At 40.8% G+C, this 18505-nt stretch overlaps 2 protein-coding genes across 2 annotated transcripts; one reads left to right on the plus strand and one right to left on the minus strand.

The window, feature by feature from the left end:
* Positions 1 to 2871: 2871 nt before the first annotated feature.
* On the minus strand, positions 2872 to 9057 carry LOC143100107 (zinc-binding protein A33-like). Its single transcript, XM_076263046.1, has 6 exons — positions 8452 to 9057; positions 7616 to 7711; positions 7326 to 7529; positions 6840 to 6862; positions 6634 to 6752; positions 2872 to 3900 (listed from the first exon to the last, which is right to left on the minus strand). The coding sequence occupies exons 1-6, from the start codon at positions 8854 to 8856 to the stop codon at positions 3380 to 3382; spliced, it is 1368 nt and encodes a 455-aa protein (XP_076119161.1). The 5' UTR covers positions 8857 to 9057; the 3' UTR covers positions 2872 to 3379.
* A 5843-nt stretch (positions 9058 to 14900) lies between these two features.
* LOC143099514 (toll-like receptor 6) lies at positions 14901 to 17788 on the plus strand. Its single transcript, XM_076262475.1, has one exon. The coding sequence runs from the start codon at positions 14901 to 14903 to the stop codon at positions 17418 to 17420; it is 2520 nt and encodes an 839-aa protein (XP_076118590.1). The 3' UTR covers positions 17421 to 17788.
* The last annotated feature ends 717 nt before the right edge of the window (positions 17789 to 18505 follow it).

The following is an 18505-nucleotide window of genomic DNA, read 5'->3' on the forward strand; positions in this document are numbered from 1 at the left end:
AATGTTTGTTTCACATGGTTTTTACCACATCTAATCTGAACAGGATCCTTATTGTAATGATACGGTCCACCAATAGGGGCGCTCAGGGGCGCAGCTACCCATTTTTTGAGGGGTAAGCAAGAAATTGGCACCCCCCCCCCCCCCCAAAAAAAAAAACAAAAAACCCACACAAACAACTAAAGTAAAACAAAAGGCCGATAAATTACACATTAGTGTAAATTATTATTTTTTAAGAAATTCTGCCAATTTGAACTTGAAGTATCGTAAGGTGCATTGTCACTTTAAGACAGTCTAAACGGTTATCATAACTTCCTTTTGCCAGCTGTTGCTCACAAAGGATAAGGCTGATCCAACTCTAACCTTTGTTTGCCACATTATCAGCACAATATTAAGCTATTAGGATTGTTAGGAAATGGAAACATGTAATGAGTTGTTGCTAGCGTGACATTTCTGTTTGCAGTTTGCCATTAAAAGTTCAGTATGAGCATGGTAGCCACCTAGCTATCTTAATGGAATAGGTTATGTTTCAATCGGCATATGCTTAGCAAACGCTAGTTAGTCTGTTAACATGAATATTTGCAAGCCTCCAAGCACAGACGTCACACTTTAAATCCTACCTGTTGCTTTTCACCATCCACTTATTTAACTACTGTCGCATCCCTTGACATGCCATCTCATTTTCCCTCTTTCTTTTTCTATTTTTAGCCCCCGACAGCTTTTTTTGCTGTATTCATATTTTTCCATAGACGAAAACTTTCTACTCGTACCTGCTCACTCAGCGCTCACGGCGCCCCGACTCCCTTTTCTATGTCAAAATTCTTTGATGGAATCTTATGAGATAAGGCACCTACTCTAGCCTGTTAGTCCTCTAAAATGTTATTTAACTTTGAGGAAATGCAGAAATGATTCAGAAACGTACAACAGTAGCTACATATAGAATATACAAAATATATTATTATTATTATTATTATTATTATTTACCATCGCTTTGGCGACCCCACGGTGCTGCGCCCCTATGCGCCGCATATAGCGCATACACACTTTTTGCGCCACTGGGGGCGCTTCCTATATAAAACATCCAGTGGAGTCAAGCTTCCTTCACTAGCTAGCGAGGAAGAGACACGGTTTATAAAGAAAACTCATAGACAAGGTGGGAAAGGTTCAGACAAGGTGGGAAACAGCTAATCTTATCACAGAATTCAAAGTCAACTTATGTGTTTAATAGGCTATGTTTAGAAACGAAATCAGCCGTGAACTTAAGTTAGCACTACAACACCATGCACCACAAAGATAACAAAAAGTCGGCTACATCGGAGCTGCTAGAGCCGCTGTCGTCGTCGACCTCAACGTAAAGCAGGGTTCCCATGGGTCATGGAATTTCAAGAATACCATCAGCATTTTAATAAAGTCTATTACATGGAACGTCAGGGAAATATATATTTGGTGGGCAAAGTCATGGAATATCAGGGAATTTGTAGGAGTTTAAAATTGACTTGCCAAAATACATTAGGCCTAATACAATATTTACATGCAGCATAGGTGTTTATTGAGTTATTAGCTTTTTTCCATTACTAGGCCTACTTGCTTAAGTGGTTGTAATTAGCCCTACCTGTTTTTTTAGTTTTTTTCCAATTTCCCGATTGGTCATGGAAATTCAAGATTTTTGTCAGGGAAAAGTCATGGAATTTTACATTTGACTTAGAGTGGGAACCCTGGTAAAGATGCACTAACAACAGAGCCTTTTTACAAGAGTCACTATTACCCATTACAGTGGGAGAGTGGTTTATTGTGAATGTGTAATATTTTTTAGTTTATTTGAAGTTCATTGGTGAATAGAAGCAATATAAAAAAATATTCAATTAATGCATGTTTAATAAACCGTGCAGACATAGGCTAGGCCTACTGTATATTTTTTTAATACTCCTGATTCCTGATGGTGGACGTGCGCGGTCACATCTGGCCCTCTGACAGCGACAAGACAATTTTGTGGCCCTCTCTATCATCAAAGTTGCCCATCCCTGGCCTACACATTGCTGATGCACATGGCACTTTGTATCTTTTGTTGCTCCTCACTTACTGACTTATGTAAATATTTGTAAATAAATGTATGATTATTATTTAAACGTTATCTGATGGTGTCAGTCTCCCTATGTCCATTCCCTTTGAGCCAAGGTGTTTGTGACACATTGCAGTAGTCCAGACGAGATGAAACAGGGGATGAGGGTTGCGGTTACTGAGTCGGATAGTGAGGGTCGAAGTGTTGAGAAGTTTTTCAAGTGATAGAATGCAGATTTTGTGGTGTTTTTAATGTGGGATTGGAATGCAGATGTTATGGTGTTTTTAATGTGGGATTGGAATGCAGATGTTGTGGTGTTTTTAATGTGGGATTGGAATGACAGAGTAGGGACCAGGATGACGCCCAGGTTGCAGACTTCAGGGGATGGAACAGCCATCCACGTCCAGGAGAAGTGTTGGACAACAAACATGAAGAAACATCAGCCATCCACGCCCAGGAGAAGTGTTGGACCACAAACATGAAGAAACATCAGCCATCCACGGCCAGGAGAAGTGTTGGACCACAAACATGAAGAAACATCAGCCATCCACGTCCAGGAGAAGTGTTGGACCACAAACATGAAGAAACATCAGCCATCCACGTCCAGGAGAAGTGTTGGACCACAAATAGGGGTGTAAATCGGAGTCTTCATGACGATTCGATACAATATCGATTTCTTAAGCCAATGATTCGATTATTTTTTCGATACTTCAGAATTCCCCACGATACGATTCGATACGATTCAATACTCAATATTTTTACATGATATCTATGAAGTTTCAAATAAATCAACAAAAGTTCGAAATGTAGGAGCAGGTATCTAAAGCCTTCGTTATACAGCCTCATGTCTTTGCATATAAAAAAAAAACCCACCCGCAGCTTAGGAGTAGGTAGTGTGCTTACATCGGAGCCATAGACAGAAAAAGAAAGGTCGGAGCTGATGCTGAAAATAGATAGGCAAACAAACAGGCAGCAAAATAAACACATTAATCGATACTCTTGCGGACGAATCGATGCATTGAATCGCCGGCTGCATAATCGATGCATCGATACGAATCGATTAATATTTACACCCCTAACCACAAACATGAAGAACATGAAGAAAGCAGTCATGGGTGTAATAATGAGTTCCATACAGTCATTCTGCACATTGTTGTAGATACTCTTCATAACATGGCAGGAAATGACACATGTATGAAATCAAATACATAATGTGTTGGACCACAGACATGAAGAAAACACAAAGCAGTCATGGGTGTAATAAGGACTTCCATACAGTCATTCTGCATTTCCTGCAGCTGTTACCGTGCTGCTCTACTGTCACTAAGCCTTCCCTGGTAGGATCCTCAGAGGAGAGATCTTACAGAGAGTGTCAAAGTATGGAAACACTCTCTCAGTGAAAGTGTGTGTGAAGGTGTGTATGTGTGTGTTATTATCAGGGTCAGAGAATGACAGCTCTCCTCTGTCCCAGTCCAGCTGCACTCTGATCCTCTGGGGTTTCTGCTGCACTGTGAGGAGAGTGTAGTGCTGTGGTGGAGCACGTGCTACATATTGACCTTGATTAAATGGCACACGGCACAGTCCACTCACTGAGATGTAGCTTCCCTTCCTCTGGCCAGACTCTGTCATCACACCCACATCCCACTCTGTGTTCTCTCCAACCTCCACATCCCAGCAGTGAGTCCCTGAGTTAAAGCCCTCAGAGCCCAGGACACTGAAACAATTATCAAATCTCTCTGGGTTATCAGGAAGCTGCTGTCTCTCATCACCACGTCTCACAGTGGTCAGATCCTCAGACAGGATGAGATTGTCATCTGCAGTGTTGGGATCCAGAGTCACAGAAGCTGCAGAGAGCGAGAACACACACATGAGCTGAACACTGAGTGATGTGTGATGAGGATGTGAGTGATGGTCATTATTAATTGGGGTGTGAAGCAGTGAATAACATAATAATAGCCAATAATGTAATAATTTTGACCATTTTTAACATAATAAATTGTCAATAGCGTAATAACATTTCTGAACCATTCCAGACCAACCAGAACTCCTATTTCACCTATCATATCATATATCAAATATATATCATATATTTATTACACTGTTTCTCTATAAAGGCCAATAAAGTAAAATGTCTCGTAACTGACAAGTTTCGGCAACCATGCCTCTGTAGCCTTCATCAGAGGTGTCACGTGATGTTGGTTTGACGTCAGGTGAAATAAATTTTACTTTATTGGCCTTTATAGAGAAACAGTGTAATAGTATATCAGCCTAATGAACCTCTTCAATATATCATATTTGTCGCTTTGGACAAAGGCGTCTGCCAAATCCCATAACCATAACCATATTGCAGCCATTATGCACCAGGGGCCTCATTTATAACAGTGTTGTGTAGAAACCATCCTTCATTTGATCTTAAATAATTTCTGAAATGATCGTAAGTGATTCAGAGAAAACGAACGTACGCACAAAAAAACGTGCGTACGCCACCCTTCCAGATGTGCTCATTATAAATCACAAATGAACATGAACTTGTGCGCAGCCGGATGGTTTTAGGTCTCCGCCTTGTAAACACCCCCTCATCAATATCATTAGCATATGTGAAATCAATGGCCTAAAAGCTGTAGCCTATGTAAAATTATTGAAAACATAGTATAGGCCTAGCCTATGCCATCTGATGTTAACTAGCCTATATGCGTCAGTTCGAATAGCTTAACTAAGCAAAGCTTTCTGGAAAGAGATCGTATGCATCCATGTCCATTGTCCTCTGCTCGCTTTCATTCATTTTGCTTGCAGTAATGTGAATAATCAACATTTAGTATGTTTAGGCCTACTTTGTAGAAAAAAAAATGGGTAGGCCTACCTTATGAAGGAAAGACCTCTAGGCCTACAGCATAATCCTGTACGTTATGGTACAGTAGGCTACTGTACGTTTCCAATATGACCCAGGGTAATATGCTGATTTAGCCTACAAAACAGAGGACTAAATTATAAGCGTGATATGTCATGTAGGCTTAACGTTTCTTTTAGGATAGGCTATGTTTTTGCTGAAAAAGTAGCCTAGTTCGCCGGTCATTATTCATTCATTCTGCATATTTGCGATCGTTTTCTCCAGTGGCTTAAACATTGTCCATTATTGTTTGCTTTAGGCCTACCTTTATTTTTTAACCTACATTATCCAACTTACGTATTGTCATCTGATCTTGGGCACTGCCAGTCAAAAAAAGCAAACAAGTGCGCTGCTTTCAGAGGATAACTTCCGTCCCTTGATTATGTAGGCTATATATGATATAAAATATCTATAGCCTACATTGTATAGCTTACATTTAAATATTACCTTTCTGTTACGGAGCTGGGAATAGGCCTATGAGCGCAAATTAGGATGTAGTGGAGGCTAAACGCGAGTATAAACGCAGTTTATCCACCTCTGAAATTCCAGAAATAGAGTTTACCCACCTCTTAATAGAGTTTATCCACCTCTCAAAAGAGTTTATTCACTTTTAACATTCAACACTGTATTATCCAATACTATCCTATTCCCAATATTGTACAATAACCTCCACCATTATCAAACATGTTCTGAATGCCTTTTTTAAAAATCTGATACCGCATGGCGCAGTCCACCTTACCGTGATCACAGAATTCATAGTTCACCCACCTCTTATTTTACCACTACATCCCTGGCGCAAATGTACTTTTCCTCTCGTAGGGCAATTGGACATTTTATGGTCAATATTACATTAGATTGGTGAGAACACTAAATATACTAGATCACCTGTAAGAATGTTTCAATCATTCTATCGTAGGTCTTGGTGTTTTTTATAGATATTATGAAATAAGTAAGCTATACATTTTTTTAACTTTCTTAAGTGGGTTATAGTTCTCATTAGCAGTTTTATGCCAAACCATGAAACATTAAGCTGCGTCCAAAAACGACTTTAAAAATCTTCTGATATTGATCATGCATATGGCAAAGAAAGACATGAGATCGTTGGTCTTGGAATTTTCAAAATGCATCGCACTTAGACTTCAGATTCCTTGCAGTACCCCGGCATTACCACAAGGAAATGGTCGTACGTCAAGTTTGAACCTGACGTGGAGATAAGCACCTTTCCACGTCAAAGACGTTTTTTATAAATCTGAGCGTTGGCATGGATTTGAGCGTACGCACGGTCTAAGATCAAATCTGTGCGTAAGAACGCTTTATAAATGAGGCCCCAGAACACTTGCCACACACCAGTTTGAGATGGAGAGTGAGGGAATGAATGGGCCAAGTACAGTGGGGATAATTAGGTGACCAGGTTGTGTGCGACAGGTTGGGAATTTAGCCAGGACACCAGGGAACCCCCTACTCTTTGTAAGAAGTGCCATGGTGTCTTTAATAAACACAGTGAGTCAGGACCTTGGTTTAACGTCGCATTCAAAGGACAGTGTCTCCTGCAGTCAGTAAACATTTTTAGTAAGAGTAGCTGTTATGTTTTACAGTGTGTTATTTTGAGATGTGATGTGTGTGTGTGTGTGTGTGTGTGTGTGTGTGTGTGTGTGTGTGTGTGTGTGTGTGTGTGTGTGTGTGTACTCACTGTATTGTATAATCTCCTGCATCTTCTTCCAGACTCTGAACTTCAGGTTGCCCAGGTGCTTTGCCACATTGATCAGAGCTCCTGAAACCCTCTCTGGATCCTGCAGTGTGCACTGGGCTCTGGAATAACATTCAGGAGTCAGTGCTGCTGTGGGTTTGGGTTCAGAACCACAGAGAAGAGAGAGAGACAGGAGGCAGATCACTCACCTTTTCTCTGTGCTCTTGCAGTTCTGTGAAATGACAAAGGACAGCATATATTCAAAACTTGCTCAACGGTTCTATTAAAATTATTGTGATAAATTATTAAATGTTTTGCCCATTTTAAGCAGAAGCAAGTTTATTTTTAATCATGGAAGACAGCTCAATTGATTTCAATACACAACTCAATATAATCCCAAAATATAACCTCAAGAAGTAACCATCTATATAAGACTGATACATAATCCTCAATATAACTTCAATATACACTCAGAAAACACTCCAACCCCATCCCTTCTCTTTTCTGCATTTTCTTATGAACATGATTCCATAATGATAACATAATATGCACTGGTGCTTCTTTATGGCCATCTCTTCCATCAAGCAGTATGTGTGAACATTTAGTATGTAATTATTATAATGCTGTTCTCATTTATGTTTCTTAACAGCCAGAGATTTGATCAGACCTTGAGATGCATGATGGCTGGTTCCTACCTGCAGGAATGTGATGTCATCAGCTCTCAGCTCCTGTTCTAATGCTGCGATTGTGTCTGAAAGAGCTGAGATGTCCACCATCTGACTCTTCTGCTCCACTTCCTCCCTCAGTGCAGCTATCCTGGCTGCCTCTTCATCTCGTAGAAACTGGTGTAGCTTCTCAAACTCCTCTCTGATCAGTCTCTCAGTGTTTAAGGCCTGTGTCTAAAGAAACACATATCATTGCCATGTTAATATGTGAAATAAAGTATGTAATTTAAGTATTTCCTCAATGTGAGTATTATCTTTACCTTAATGTGTTGTGTTGCTTTATCAAATGTTTGTTTATTTTTTTCGTGTGTTTTCATGTTTTCTTTCAGCTTGCCCAGCTGTATCCTAAGTTCCTCCTGAAATATAAGGATTATAATGGTTTACATCCAAACAATACTATTATTATCATGTCTGAAGTACAACATTTTGCATCTTGCTATTTGGAGAGAAATTCAGAAATTCTTATTTTATATTTCAATTGAATTCTGGTTAGGTGCTGCAGTTAGAGTTACCAGTTGAACTATGGCAACTATAGTGTGATGAGGTGTGACATACTGTGCTGTGGGCACAGAAAGAGAACAGCTGGGGCCTTATTTATAAAAACGTTGTGTAAAAACCATCATTCTTTTGATCTTAGATAATTTCTCAAATGACTGACATCTGATTCAGAGAAAACAAACGTATGAGATCATTATTCACAGCTGAAATATGAATTCTTTTTCCATACATCCATATGACGGAAAGTCCTTTGTACAGCGTAATCCTGTACATTATACACATGTTAAGTATTATGAATGGTCTATTTATGGATTTGCTATCTATCTAGATATTCTTTACTTCTCAGCCAGAATGACTGATCACACAGATGCATGATTTGGCACAGGGAGCAATTTGGAGATATTCATCATCATCATCCTCATCATCATCCTTATCACCTTTATTTCCAGTCTCAGGGTCCATTCAGAAGACACATTATCATTGTAAAGGTCTCACGGATTTTGGTAGTCTATAAGCCTTAAGGTTTCATGAATGATATTCAATGTCATGAGGTGAAATAACATAATGAAATAAAAACACAGATATATTTAAATTTTACCTTGAATTGCCTTGATACCTCAACAACAGGTCTGAAGTTGTGATTCAGATGTTCCAATGAGTCTCTACACACCATACACACAGGCTGTTTATCGTCCAGACAGAAGAGCTTGAGTTTCTCACTGTGCAGACTGCAGAGCACCTCAGACCCTGCTGAAGCTCTCTGACTTCCCTCCTGTAAGTAGGTCTCACACAAGTTCTTTAATGCCAAGTTAGGGGGTGGTTGAGTTTGTGTGAATATTTTCCTGCAAATTGGACATTCTCTTGACCCTTTGGCTTCCCAGAACTTCTGCAGACAGACTTTACACACACTGTGACTACAGGTCATCATGACAGGATCCTTGAAGATGTCACAGCACACAGGACAGGAGAAATCCTCCTCAGTGAGGGAACGCTTGGAAGCCATTTTCTTAACTCACAGTAAAGACTAGTAAAATTACAACAAAGAGATGCCACCTAACTATGGCGTTCAGTTTCAGTTCTTCCTTAAGTCTTTCAGATCTTCAGTCTCTTCCGTCAAATACAAGCAATTAAGCCTAAGTGTTCAACCCAAGCTCTAATTCCAGCTTCAGGAAAAGAAGTCAAACTAGAACAGCCTTACTCTCATTTTCAGTGAAACGAGATCAGCTAACTTTCATTTCCTGCTTCAGCAAGAGGCTGGACTACAGACACACAGAAGCCAGAGGGAAGAGCCGTGAAGTGGCATAAAGACTGGGATTGGTTAGTGTAGTCGCACGCATGGGTGTGTAAAGCAAAGTTCACTCTGAGTCGCATGCATGGGTGTGTAAAGCAAAGTTCACTCTGAGAATGATAGACCCAGACCAATGAATTCTGATTATGCTTACATTTAGATAAATGGGCAGTCGTTATATTTGGCCTAGAAGCTTTTCCACCTGAACTATTTGCATTCAGAATAGTACATACTGGTTAGTCTCACACAAGGGTGTATGTTCATTTGACTGAGATCATGCGAGTTGACATGAACCCCCACCCCATACACACACCCCCACACACATACACACCCTCCAGGTATGCAGAGAGGTGAGATATCTCAGGTGAATGTCCCTGTTGTGGGTGTGAACAGCACATGTCAGGACCTGCAATACACACTGACTCTCTCCACACTGTGCTTATTAGTATGAGGATATAGCTTATTAGTATGACGATATTGCAAGTGTGCAATATGATAAAGATCATTGTGAGGTTCTTTTCACACGAAGTAAGATCATTGGGATAAACACATTTCCCCCATTCCCAGCAGGCCTTGTTCCTTTGTAAAAATGGACAATAAATAAAGAAATTGAATAAGTTGCAGGTATTTTTTATTATTTTTCACTCATATTGTAGCCTATGTTGTAACATCTGAACGTAAATACAATGCAAAAAATAAGGTCACCATGACTAATAGTTATAGGGCATCTGAGTGGTATAAAAGCTGTCAATCCCAATCAAAAGAATATACTGTAGTGTGAGAAAAAAAATATTGATGTCCAAGAGTTGCTGATGTAATCGCTGCGTATTTTCAATATTGCACGATGAGCCTGAGTACTGACGGAAGGTGGCCCATATCGGGAGCGTGGAAGTGGGCCCCCCTTCATGCCTGGGCCCTGGTGCACTGCACCGGCTGCAGCATCGGTAGCTACGCCCCTGGTTGACAGCATAAGACACCATGGTGCTGCAGTGATGCTAAAACAGAGTCACTTTCGTGTCACAGCATACCTTGGCTTTGAGCGCAACATACTTCGCTAACCCACTAATCGAGCTTTGTAGTATACCCCACTGGTCTCCTTGTTAGACTATTGGATGTCTGTTGATCTTTGGGTGTTGTAAGACTACTGCACCCAAAGCACCATCACTAATGTGTGACAGGTTCCATCCCCTATTCCTGGTGTATCAGGTGCTGCATCAGGCAGAAGGGCGCTGTCCTTCCAAACCAACCAGCCTCCCAAATCATTCATTCCTACCAGCATTACACTGCTGAGAAAGCTAGGGGAAATAATTTGATCCTTTCTGTGTGATAATACTGCACTTTGGTATAATATTAAAATATCACTGATGATATTGCACTTTACTATACGATAACATAGAGAAACATGGTGTATGTTTGTTGTGTGGGGTTGTTGGAGGGTTAAGTTGTCCTGTTGTTGTCTGTTGCCTGTCTATCTGACGATCTGTGGTGCTATCTATCTATCTTTCTATTAACATTTTATTCTGAGTAATACTGTACTGTATATGTTCCATCTTTCTTTATTTATGTGTGTGTTTACATGTGTTTCATATGTGTTTGCGTGTGTGTGTGTGTGTGTGTGTGTGTGTGTGTGTGTGTGTGTGTATGCTTGTGTGTGTACAGTGCCCTATGGCATTATTGCCAATGTTTGTGGTACTACTGCAGTGCCCGTTCAAACATGACAATAATGTAGACATTACCACCGTGTAGTCAAGCCTTAAGCCATACTCAAGTAGCCTAAATCGAGGTAATGTTTAATTATGCATGATTTATTTTGTTATTGAGTTCGTAGGTTGGGATTACTCTCGGCAACAATTATGTTTTATGGTAGCCTCCTTATTTTTCAGAAGGGGCGGCAGGCAGAGCGACGCACAGTGGCTGAAAGTGGTACTAAAGCTTCACGCAGCTTCACGCCTCGTAATGCGCGACTGAAGTGGTCATTTGAAAGCGATGCCCACTGTATGTGTGTGTGTGTGTGTGTGTGTGTGTGTGTGTGTGTGTGTGTGTATTGTCCAGGTTTTGTATTTGTATGTATTTTTTGACATATTTTGTGACCTGACATAATTGTGCTGTACTGTTACTGAAGTGTGCACTGGTAAGATCCTCAGAGGAGAGAAACCACAGCCAATATTCAAGTATGGGAACACTCTCTCAGTGAAAGTGTGTGTGTGAGTGTGTAGGTGTGTGTTATTATCAGGGTCAGAGAATGACAGCTCTCCTCTGTCCCAGTCCAGCTGCACTCTGATCCTCTGGAGTTTCTGCTGCACTGTGAGACGAGTGGAGGGCTGTGGTGTATTCTTCATCTTCATCATACTCCACAAACCAACTTTCAATCTCAGAGAAATAGTCTCCCTTCCTCTGAAGGGACTCTTCCATTACACCCACATGCCACCATGTCCCCAACCTCCCAGCAGTGAGTGAGTCCCTGAGTTAAAGCCCTCAGAGCCCAGGACATCAGCATACTCATCAAATCTCTCTGGGTTATCAGGAAGCTGCTGCTCCTCATCACTAAGTCTCACACTGACCAGCTCCTCAGACAGGATGAGACAAGAACTTGCAGTGTTGGGATCCAGAACCACAGGAGCTGCAGAGAGAGAAATACACATACATTACAGATACATTACAGACTCTCTCTCTCTCTCTCTCTCTCTCTCTCTCTCTCTGTTTCTCTTTGTGTGTTTTAGTCCTTACTATATTGAACAGTCTCCTGCATCCTCTCCCAGACTCTGAACTTCAGGTTGCCCAGGTGCTTTGCCACATTGATCAGAGCTCCTGAAACCCTCTCTGGATCCTGCAGTGTGCACTGGGTTCTGGAATAACATTCAGGAGTCAGTGCTGCTGTGGGTTTGGGTTCAGAACCACAGAGAAGAGAGAGAGAGACAGGAGGCAGATCACTCACCTTTCCACTGTGCTCTTGTAGCTCTGTCAAGGAAAGATGGTCGAAAGTTATTAAACATTTTCCTGAGGCTTGGTAGTGAGGTTCCTCTACACAACACAACAAAGTTAGTGGGAGGAATCATGTCAACTTTGAAATTATGCTTTGCATTCAGATGTCTTTAAATCAAACCATAAGTAGCATTATTTGTAAATACAAACATGTAATTCAGGATTGACAAATTCAACATCCAATCAGTAGGCTACAGCAAAAGATAATGAATGTATAATATGAATATAGTTGACGTGTTGAAATGAAATGAAATTGAAATATATGTAAGGGACAATGTATAGAACGCCGGTCATTATAGGAAAATCAGTCCCGACAGGGCGAACCGGACCCCGATACTCCAGCGGAGGGGTCTTGGTTCTTCCTGAAGGGACTTATTTTCCCATAATGATTACTGATTATACTCTCCAGCAATACAATATATGTCTATATATTACAGTCTGTATATACAGTCTGTACAGTCAATATATGTCTGTGTCGAAACTGTTCATGTGACATCATCAGCTCCCATCTCATCTTCTATGGCTCTGATTGTGTCTGAAAGAGATGAGATCTCTCTGCTCATCTTCTCAATCTTCTCCTTCATCATCTGACTCTTCTGCTCCTCTTCCTCCCTCAGTGCAGCTATCCTGGCTGCCTCTTCATTTCATAGAAACTGGTGAAGCTTCTCAAACTCCTCCTTGATCTGCTTCTCTGTGTGTTGGGACTGAGTCTGTAAAGCCACATCCCGTAAAGCAGGTTATTGTTAAAGGTTCCAACATTACAGAATCATTCGACATTTTCCATAATCAGACATCTTATTTCATAGGACTCAATTACTAAAGGGCATGCAAATGAAAATCAAAATGTTCAATGCACTACCTTAATATGTTTCACAGTTTCATCACAGGCCAGTTTAGCTTCATTGAAGACCTTCAATTTGTAATGGAAAGGCTACAGTCTGACCTTGAGCTCTTCCTGCAAAGGGTACATTTTAGTTCGCTTGTAAAAAAACACCCTTGTTGAGTTGTTTGTTTAACCAGTAAATATATAATTTAATTATGGAAGGGCATGCAGCTGTGAAAAGAGAAAAAAAGAATATTATGATATTATTATATTATGCACACATTCCTACAGCAGGAGGATTCTCCCCAGGACAATAGGACAAACTATCAAACTAAACTAAACTACTAATCAATGAGTCCCTGTTCATTATGTGGTTTATACTTTAGTGTGGGAAGAAGGTGTGTAGGTGTGAGTCCAGCTGTCATAGTATGACTGTTGGTGTGTGTGTATTGGTGTACAGTATGTGTGTGTGTGTGTGTGTTTTGTACAGATTCACAGGTTGAACATCCAGACATTTTACCCCTGCATGTTTACCCCTTGCATGTTTTTCTTTCTTCATTTAAGAAAATAAATACTTATGTTCTGAGCACAAAACGCTGCCCATATCTGCTTTTCATCCTCATTACAGCTCCTGCAGTTTACTTTCCATGCCCAGTGTCTCTCTGTGGTTTCTTTACAAAGAATACATGCTCATCGAGGAGTTGGGTTGGACTGTTTTTCATTTCAGGATGAGTGAGTCTCTCATGCATACGGTAACAGTTTTAGGTATGTGTAGTCTGTTTGCCAACCAAATGGGAACTGTGAGTAAAACAAGCATTCAACCCTTGGTGTGCCCCACAAGTTCAAGGTGCAGGCTAGCAGGTAACAGTGTATCCAGACATCTATTTACTTAAAAGGGTGAGGTTTGCAACAGAGAAGTGTGGTGACATGCTTGTACTGTAATTCTGATCATGCAAATGCACCAAGAACATTCTGATACAAGGATTAGATTGTTTAGGTTCCGTTAAAGAGGGAACTGTGAGTAAATAGGCCTATTGATATTAATTAAGGAACTAGAAACAGAGTTATACATCAGTATTGCCTTTTTTGTCATTATTTCAGGAACCTCTAACTGACACAATGAATGTAGGCGGACCTTACAAAAAAATATGACCACTAACCTTTGTTGTGTTTGTCCAATGCCCTGTCAGGTGCATATACAAGTAGAGGTGTGTAGCTGATGGTGATGAAATAGCAGTTGTAGAGAAAGATGTTGAAGGTGAGACGTACTTGTTTGTCAGATAAACACTATGTAAAATACAGGTAGGAGAGGTATCAAGAAAGACAGCCTACTTGTATTTTATAACAATCTATCCTTCAGGACGATACATTGAGATTTCCCTGAGGTCTGAAGTCTTCATTTTTGAAACCTTGTGATTGATAAGGTATTGTGAATAATGTGATGTGTTGTGCATTACTAGGACAGTTATGAATGTATCATGACTCATAAAACAACATTTGAAATAGAATTACATTGCTACTTGTATGTTGATTGTTGAAAGTCAGAAATGTTTGCTGCTGCTACTACTACTACTGTCAGAATTACATTGCTACTTGTACTGTTGATTGTTGAAATGTCAGAAATGTCTGCTGCTACTACTACTACTACTACAATGGATATTGAATATTTAAACTGAACATTAGAGGCTGATCATTTGATTTGGTTGATAAATTGCATCCAAGGATTAACAAAGTCAATCTGATATTGAAAATCTAGAATCAATTAACCCCCATATGAAACCTATTTTCATATCTTTTTTGTTTTGTACCATGAGAACCATGGCAGACCTGCCCATCAGTGGAGCAAGGGTGTATTTGACATTATACAACTCTCAACCCAGTAGACCTTTCCTATTTAATGTTGACTTTACATGACTACATTCTTATCCATACACTCTTCACCTTTTGTTCCAGGATGGATGCTTCCCTCCCGTCTTCTCTGCTGTTATCCTTCCTGCTTATTGCGTCTGTGTGGATGAAGGAAGCAGCTGGCACATGCATCATGCCTGATAAAGATCGAATAGATCTCTCCGACCAAAATCTCACCAGCATGCCTTCAAACCTGCCAAGAAACACCCAGGATTTGGATCTCTCCTTCAACACCATCTCCACACTGACGTCAACAGACCTGGCCAGCTTGTCAGCCTTATGCATCTTTAAAATGTTCAATTGTGGCCTGATCTCGATCTCGCCGGCAGCATTCCAAGGAAACCTTCACCTGCAGGAATTGGACCTCTCCTTCAACATGCTCTCCGCGATCCCTGAAATACAAGGACTGCCCAAACTCAGAATTTTAGACCTTTCTGAAAACCTCTATGAATCTTTCGCCTTGGGCCAGTCCTTTCAACATCTACAGAGTCTCTCTTCCCTTTCTCTGGGAGGCCCACAAGTGTCACGGATGGACAAGTTTGACTTGAAACCTCTCACACGTTCCCCACTGCGGGAGCTAGCTCTTCAAGCTGGGAATGACCTTACGCATTTCAACACAGACTTTCTGGGTTATCTTTCAGGGCTAAAATCATTAACACTTCAGATCAATTTCTGCAAAACACCAAAGCTATTTGAAGAGGTTCTCTTAGACCTGCAGACGTCTAGTGTGGATACACTAATAATTGAGAAATTTCTCCCAGAGTTCTGCGATGTCTCAGCTAATCTCACAGATGATCTCAGAAACCTGGGGAAGCTCCGTCACCTTACTCTGAAGGACACCTGGTTAACCAGCTCACTACTCTCACAGGCTCTTGTCAACATCATCCAGTCTCCACTGAAGACTTTATCGTTTCTGAATTGTTCATATAAAGAAGACTCAAAGGGCCTTGAAATCCTCTCTGTCCCTGACCTCAGTAAAATTGGCAATCTGCGAGTTGTGACTCTAAACACTATTCACCACCATCAATACAGTCCGATGCACGCGTATGTGAATCTATCACTATTTCAGGGTTTAGTAAAAGCGGAATTCCTGGAAATTGGACTGAGTGTACCAGGTAATATTTTACGTGGTGTCATAGGTGATTTATCAACCTTACAGACTCTGGATGTCTCAAATAACAACCTGGCCTGCAATCATTTGTTTGTAAAATTAAACAGATTCAATGTCCTCTCGTGTTTGAAAGAGCTTATTGTTAGAAATAACAAGGTACGGAGCCTTAACACAATAATTCACTACATAAATCTCCTCTTCATACATCTAGAGACTTTGGATCTGAGTTTCAACCCCATCAAGCTGCCTGACCATAAAAAGGTGATTTGGCCCTCGCACCTGAAAAACCTCTCATTGAGTGGGAACCTCCTTGGGAATCACCTGTTTGATCATCTCTCTCCACACTTCGTCAGCCTCAATCTGACCCACACGGATATCACAAGTGTGAACACAGATACTCTCCAGCCCATGAAGGACCTTGTGCAGCTCTTTATGGGCTCCAATGCAATTCGCGAACTTCCCCCTGACCTCATGTTACCGGCCCTAGAGGAGCTGCATGTGGACCGCAACAGTATCAGCACATTCAAGATTGAGACTTTCAGAGGATTGCCGAAGCTGGAGAAACTTAATGGTGGAAACAATCCATTTGTTTGTGACTGTAACCTCTACTGGTTTGTGCGTGACTTTAATAAAACATTGCTGGTGGATTGGCCAGCGGCGTATAACTGCTACTCCCCCACCCACCTCAGTGGAACACTGCTCAAGGATTTTCATCCCAGTCAAGTGGCTTGTGACCCACTGAGCATGTTTGCCATTTGTTTTACAGTAGTCTTGTTGGTGTTGATTTCTTGTGGAATTGTGTTTCATTTCATGGATGGAGCCTGGTATGTGAAGATGCTATGGATCTGGCTGAGAGTTAAACAGAGGAGTCGGAATAAAGACAGGCGTCTGGAAAGTTCCACTTTCAATTATCATGCCTTCATATCCTATAGTGTAAAAGATGCACAGTGGGTTCAGTCTGAATTGGCGCCCCATCTGGAGGCTTCAAATTTCCAACTGTGCCTCCACGAGCGAGATTTTGTCCCAGGCGAATGGGTCATTGACAACATCATCAACTGTGTGGAGAGCAGCTACAAGACAGTGTTTGTACTGTCACAGAGCTTCGTCCACAGCGAATGGTGCAACTACGAGCTGTTCTTTGCACAGCACCGGGCCATCAGTGTTCAAAGGGACTCCCTAGTGTTGATTCTGCTGGAGCCCATCCCGCCAGACTCTCTTTCCAGAAAGTTCCTGCGCTTGCGATCCTTGCTCAGGCAACAGACGTACTTGCCGTGGCCCCAAGAGGAGCCTAAACGCCAGCTGTTCTGGGCCAGTTTGACAGCCATGTTGAGGACTGGAGATAAGACTGTGGTTGCAGACAAGAGTGCAGTATTGCAGCAAGTGGCAGGAGACATAGCAGATCTGTGCCATAATGAAACGGAGTATGCAGATCATGATCAGTTATTGAAAGACTGAAATATTAGATATAAATGCATGAATGTGTATAATATTATTTATGTTGTGCCTTGCCAATATGCATAATGTTTGGAAATCCAGTAATAAAGAGGAATTCCGGTGATTTTTCACATAGAAAAGGCAGGCAGCTACAGCAATACAGCTCTGGGGGCATGTTCGTGAGAATCCATTTTCATATCTTTAGAGTTTAGTGCTGTATCTGCCTGGAAATCACTGGAATTCCCCAATAAAGGCCCATTCACACCAAGAACGATAATGATAATGATAACTATAACCATAACGATAAAAGCGTTCACACTGAACAACGATAAACAAAGTCTCTCCTTGTGTTAATGAATGTGATCGTTAATGACTTAATGTGTTGATGAATGTCGTTATCGTTATAGTTTATGTGTGAACGTCGTCATTCATCGAACAATATTTATTTATAGTTATCGTTATCTTTATCGTTCTTGGTGTGAATGGGCCTTAAGACTAAAATGTTCTCAGATGCTTTCTGCTAACTAATCAGATGCACTCTGTCTTTCAATGTCTTTTAATTATTCTACTTTATGTATTTTAATTATTCCATTTTATACAATTCACTTTTTAAACTATGTTTACACATTTATATGATACATTTATTTACTATTATTCTTTGCTTTTTGTTTAGGTAAAGCACATTGAAATACCCCTGTGTATGTATGAAATATGCTACATTCATAAATTTGCCTTGCCTTGCCTTGCCTTACAAAGACTCACAGCATCACAAATCCAGCTCAGGATATATGGTTGCAATGTGGCTACATGCAGCCACTGATGGTGCAGATCTGATGTTATAAGGGAGGCTGTTCCAAAGCTTGAGTGCTCTAACTGCAAATGATTGGTCACCCCTGGTTGACAGTTTACTTTCTGGAACAACTTACAGTCCCAGCTGATGTGTAAATATGGTTATGTACAGTGTAATAATGATTTAATCTTATATGACATTTGTCAATGTTGTAATGCCTTAACACTATAAATATGTCTCTTTTTATGGATAATAAGGTAACAAGGTTGCTCTTGGGTGCTCCTTGTTGGTGCCCCCCCCCCCCCAATCCCAATCC

Source organism: Alosa pseudoharengus, unplaced genomic scaffold (assembly GCF_046254945.1).
Source record: "Alosa pseudoharengus isolate Yale_2024_CS ecotype anadromous, Long Island Sound unplaced genomic scaffold, YU_APseudo_1.1 YU_APseudo_1.1_scf_3, whole genome shotgun sequence".
In the NCBI taxonomy this organism is placed as follows: Eukaryota; Metazoa; Chordata; class Actinopteri; order Clupeiformes; family Clupeidae; genus Alosa; species Alosa pseudoharengus.

What these genes read in the sequence shown, in the direction of transcription:
- LOC143100107 (XM_076263046.1), bottom strand. Translation starts at nt 8,856, where the DNA reads ATGGCTTCCAAGCGTTCCCTCACTGAGGAGGATTTCTCCTGTCCTGTG. An exon ending in ATGACATCACATTCCTGCAG is followed by an intron (nt 6,863 to 7,325) that starts GTAGGAACCAGC and finishes GTCATTTCACAG; the next exon opens with AACTGCAAGAGCACAGAGAA. An exon ending in GCAGGAGATTATACAATACA is followed by an intron (nt 3,901 to 6,633) that starts GTGAGTACACAC and finishes CGCTCTCTGCAG; the next exon opens with CTTCTGTGACTCTGGATCCC.
- LOC143099514 (XM_076262475.1), top strand. Translation starts at nt 14,901, where the DNA reads ATGGATGCTTCCCTCCCGTCTTCTCTGCTGTTATCCTTCCTGCTTATT.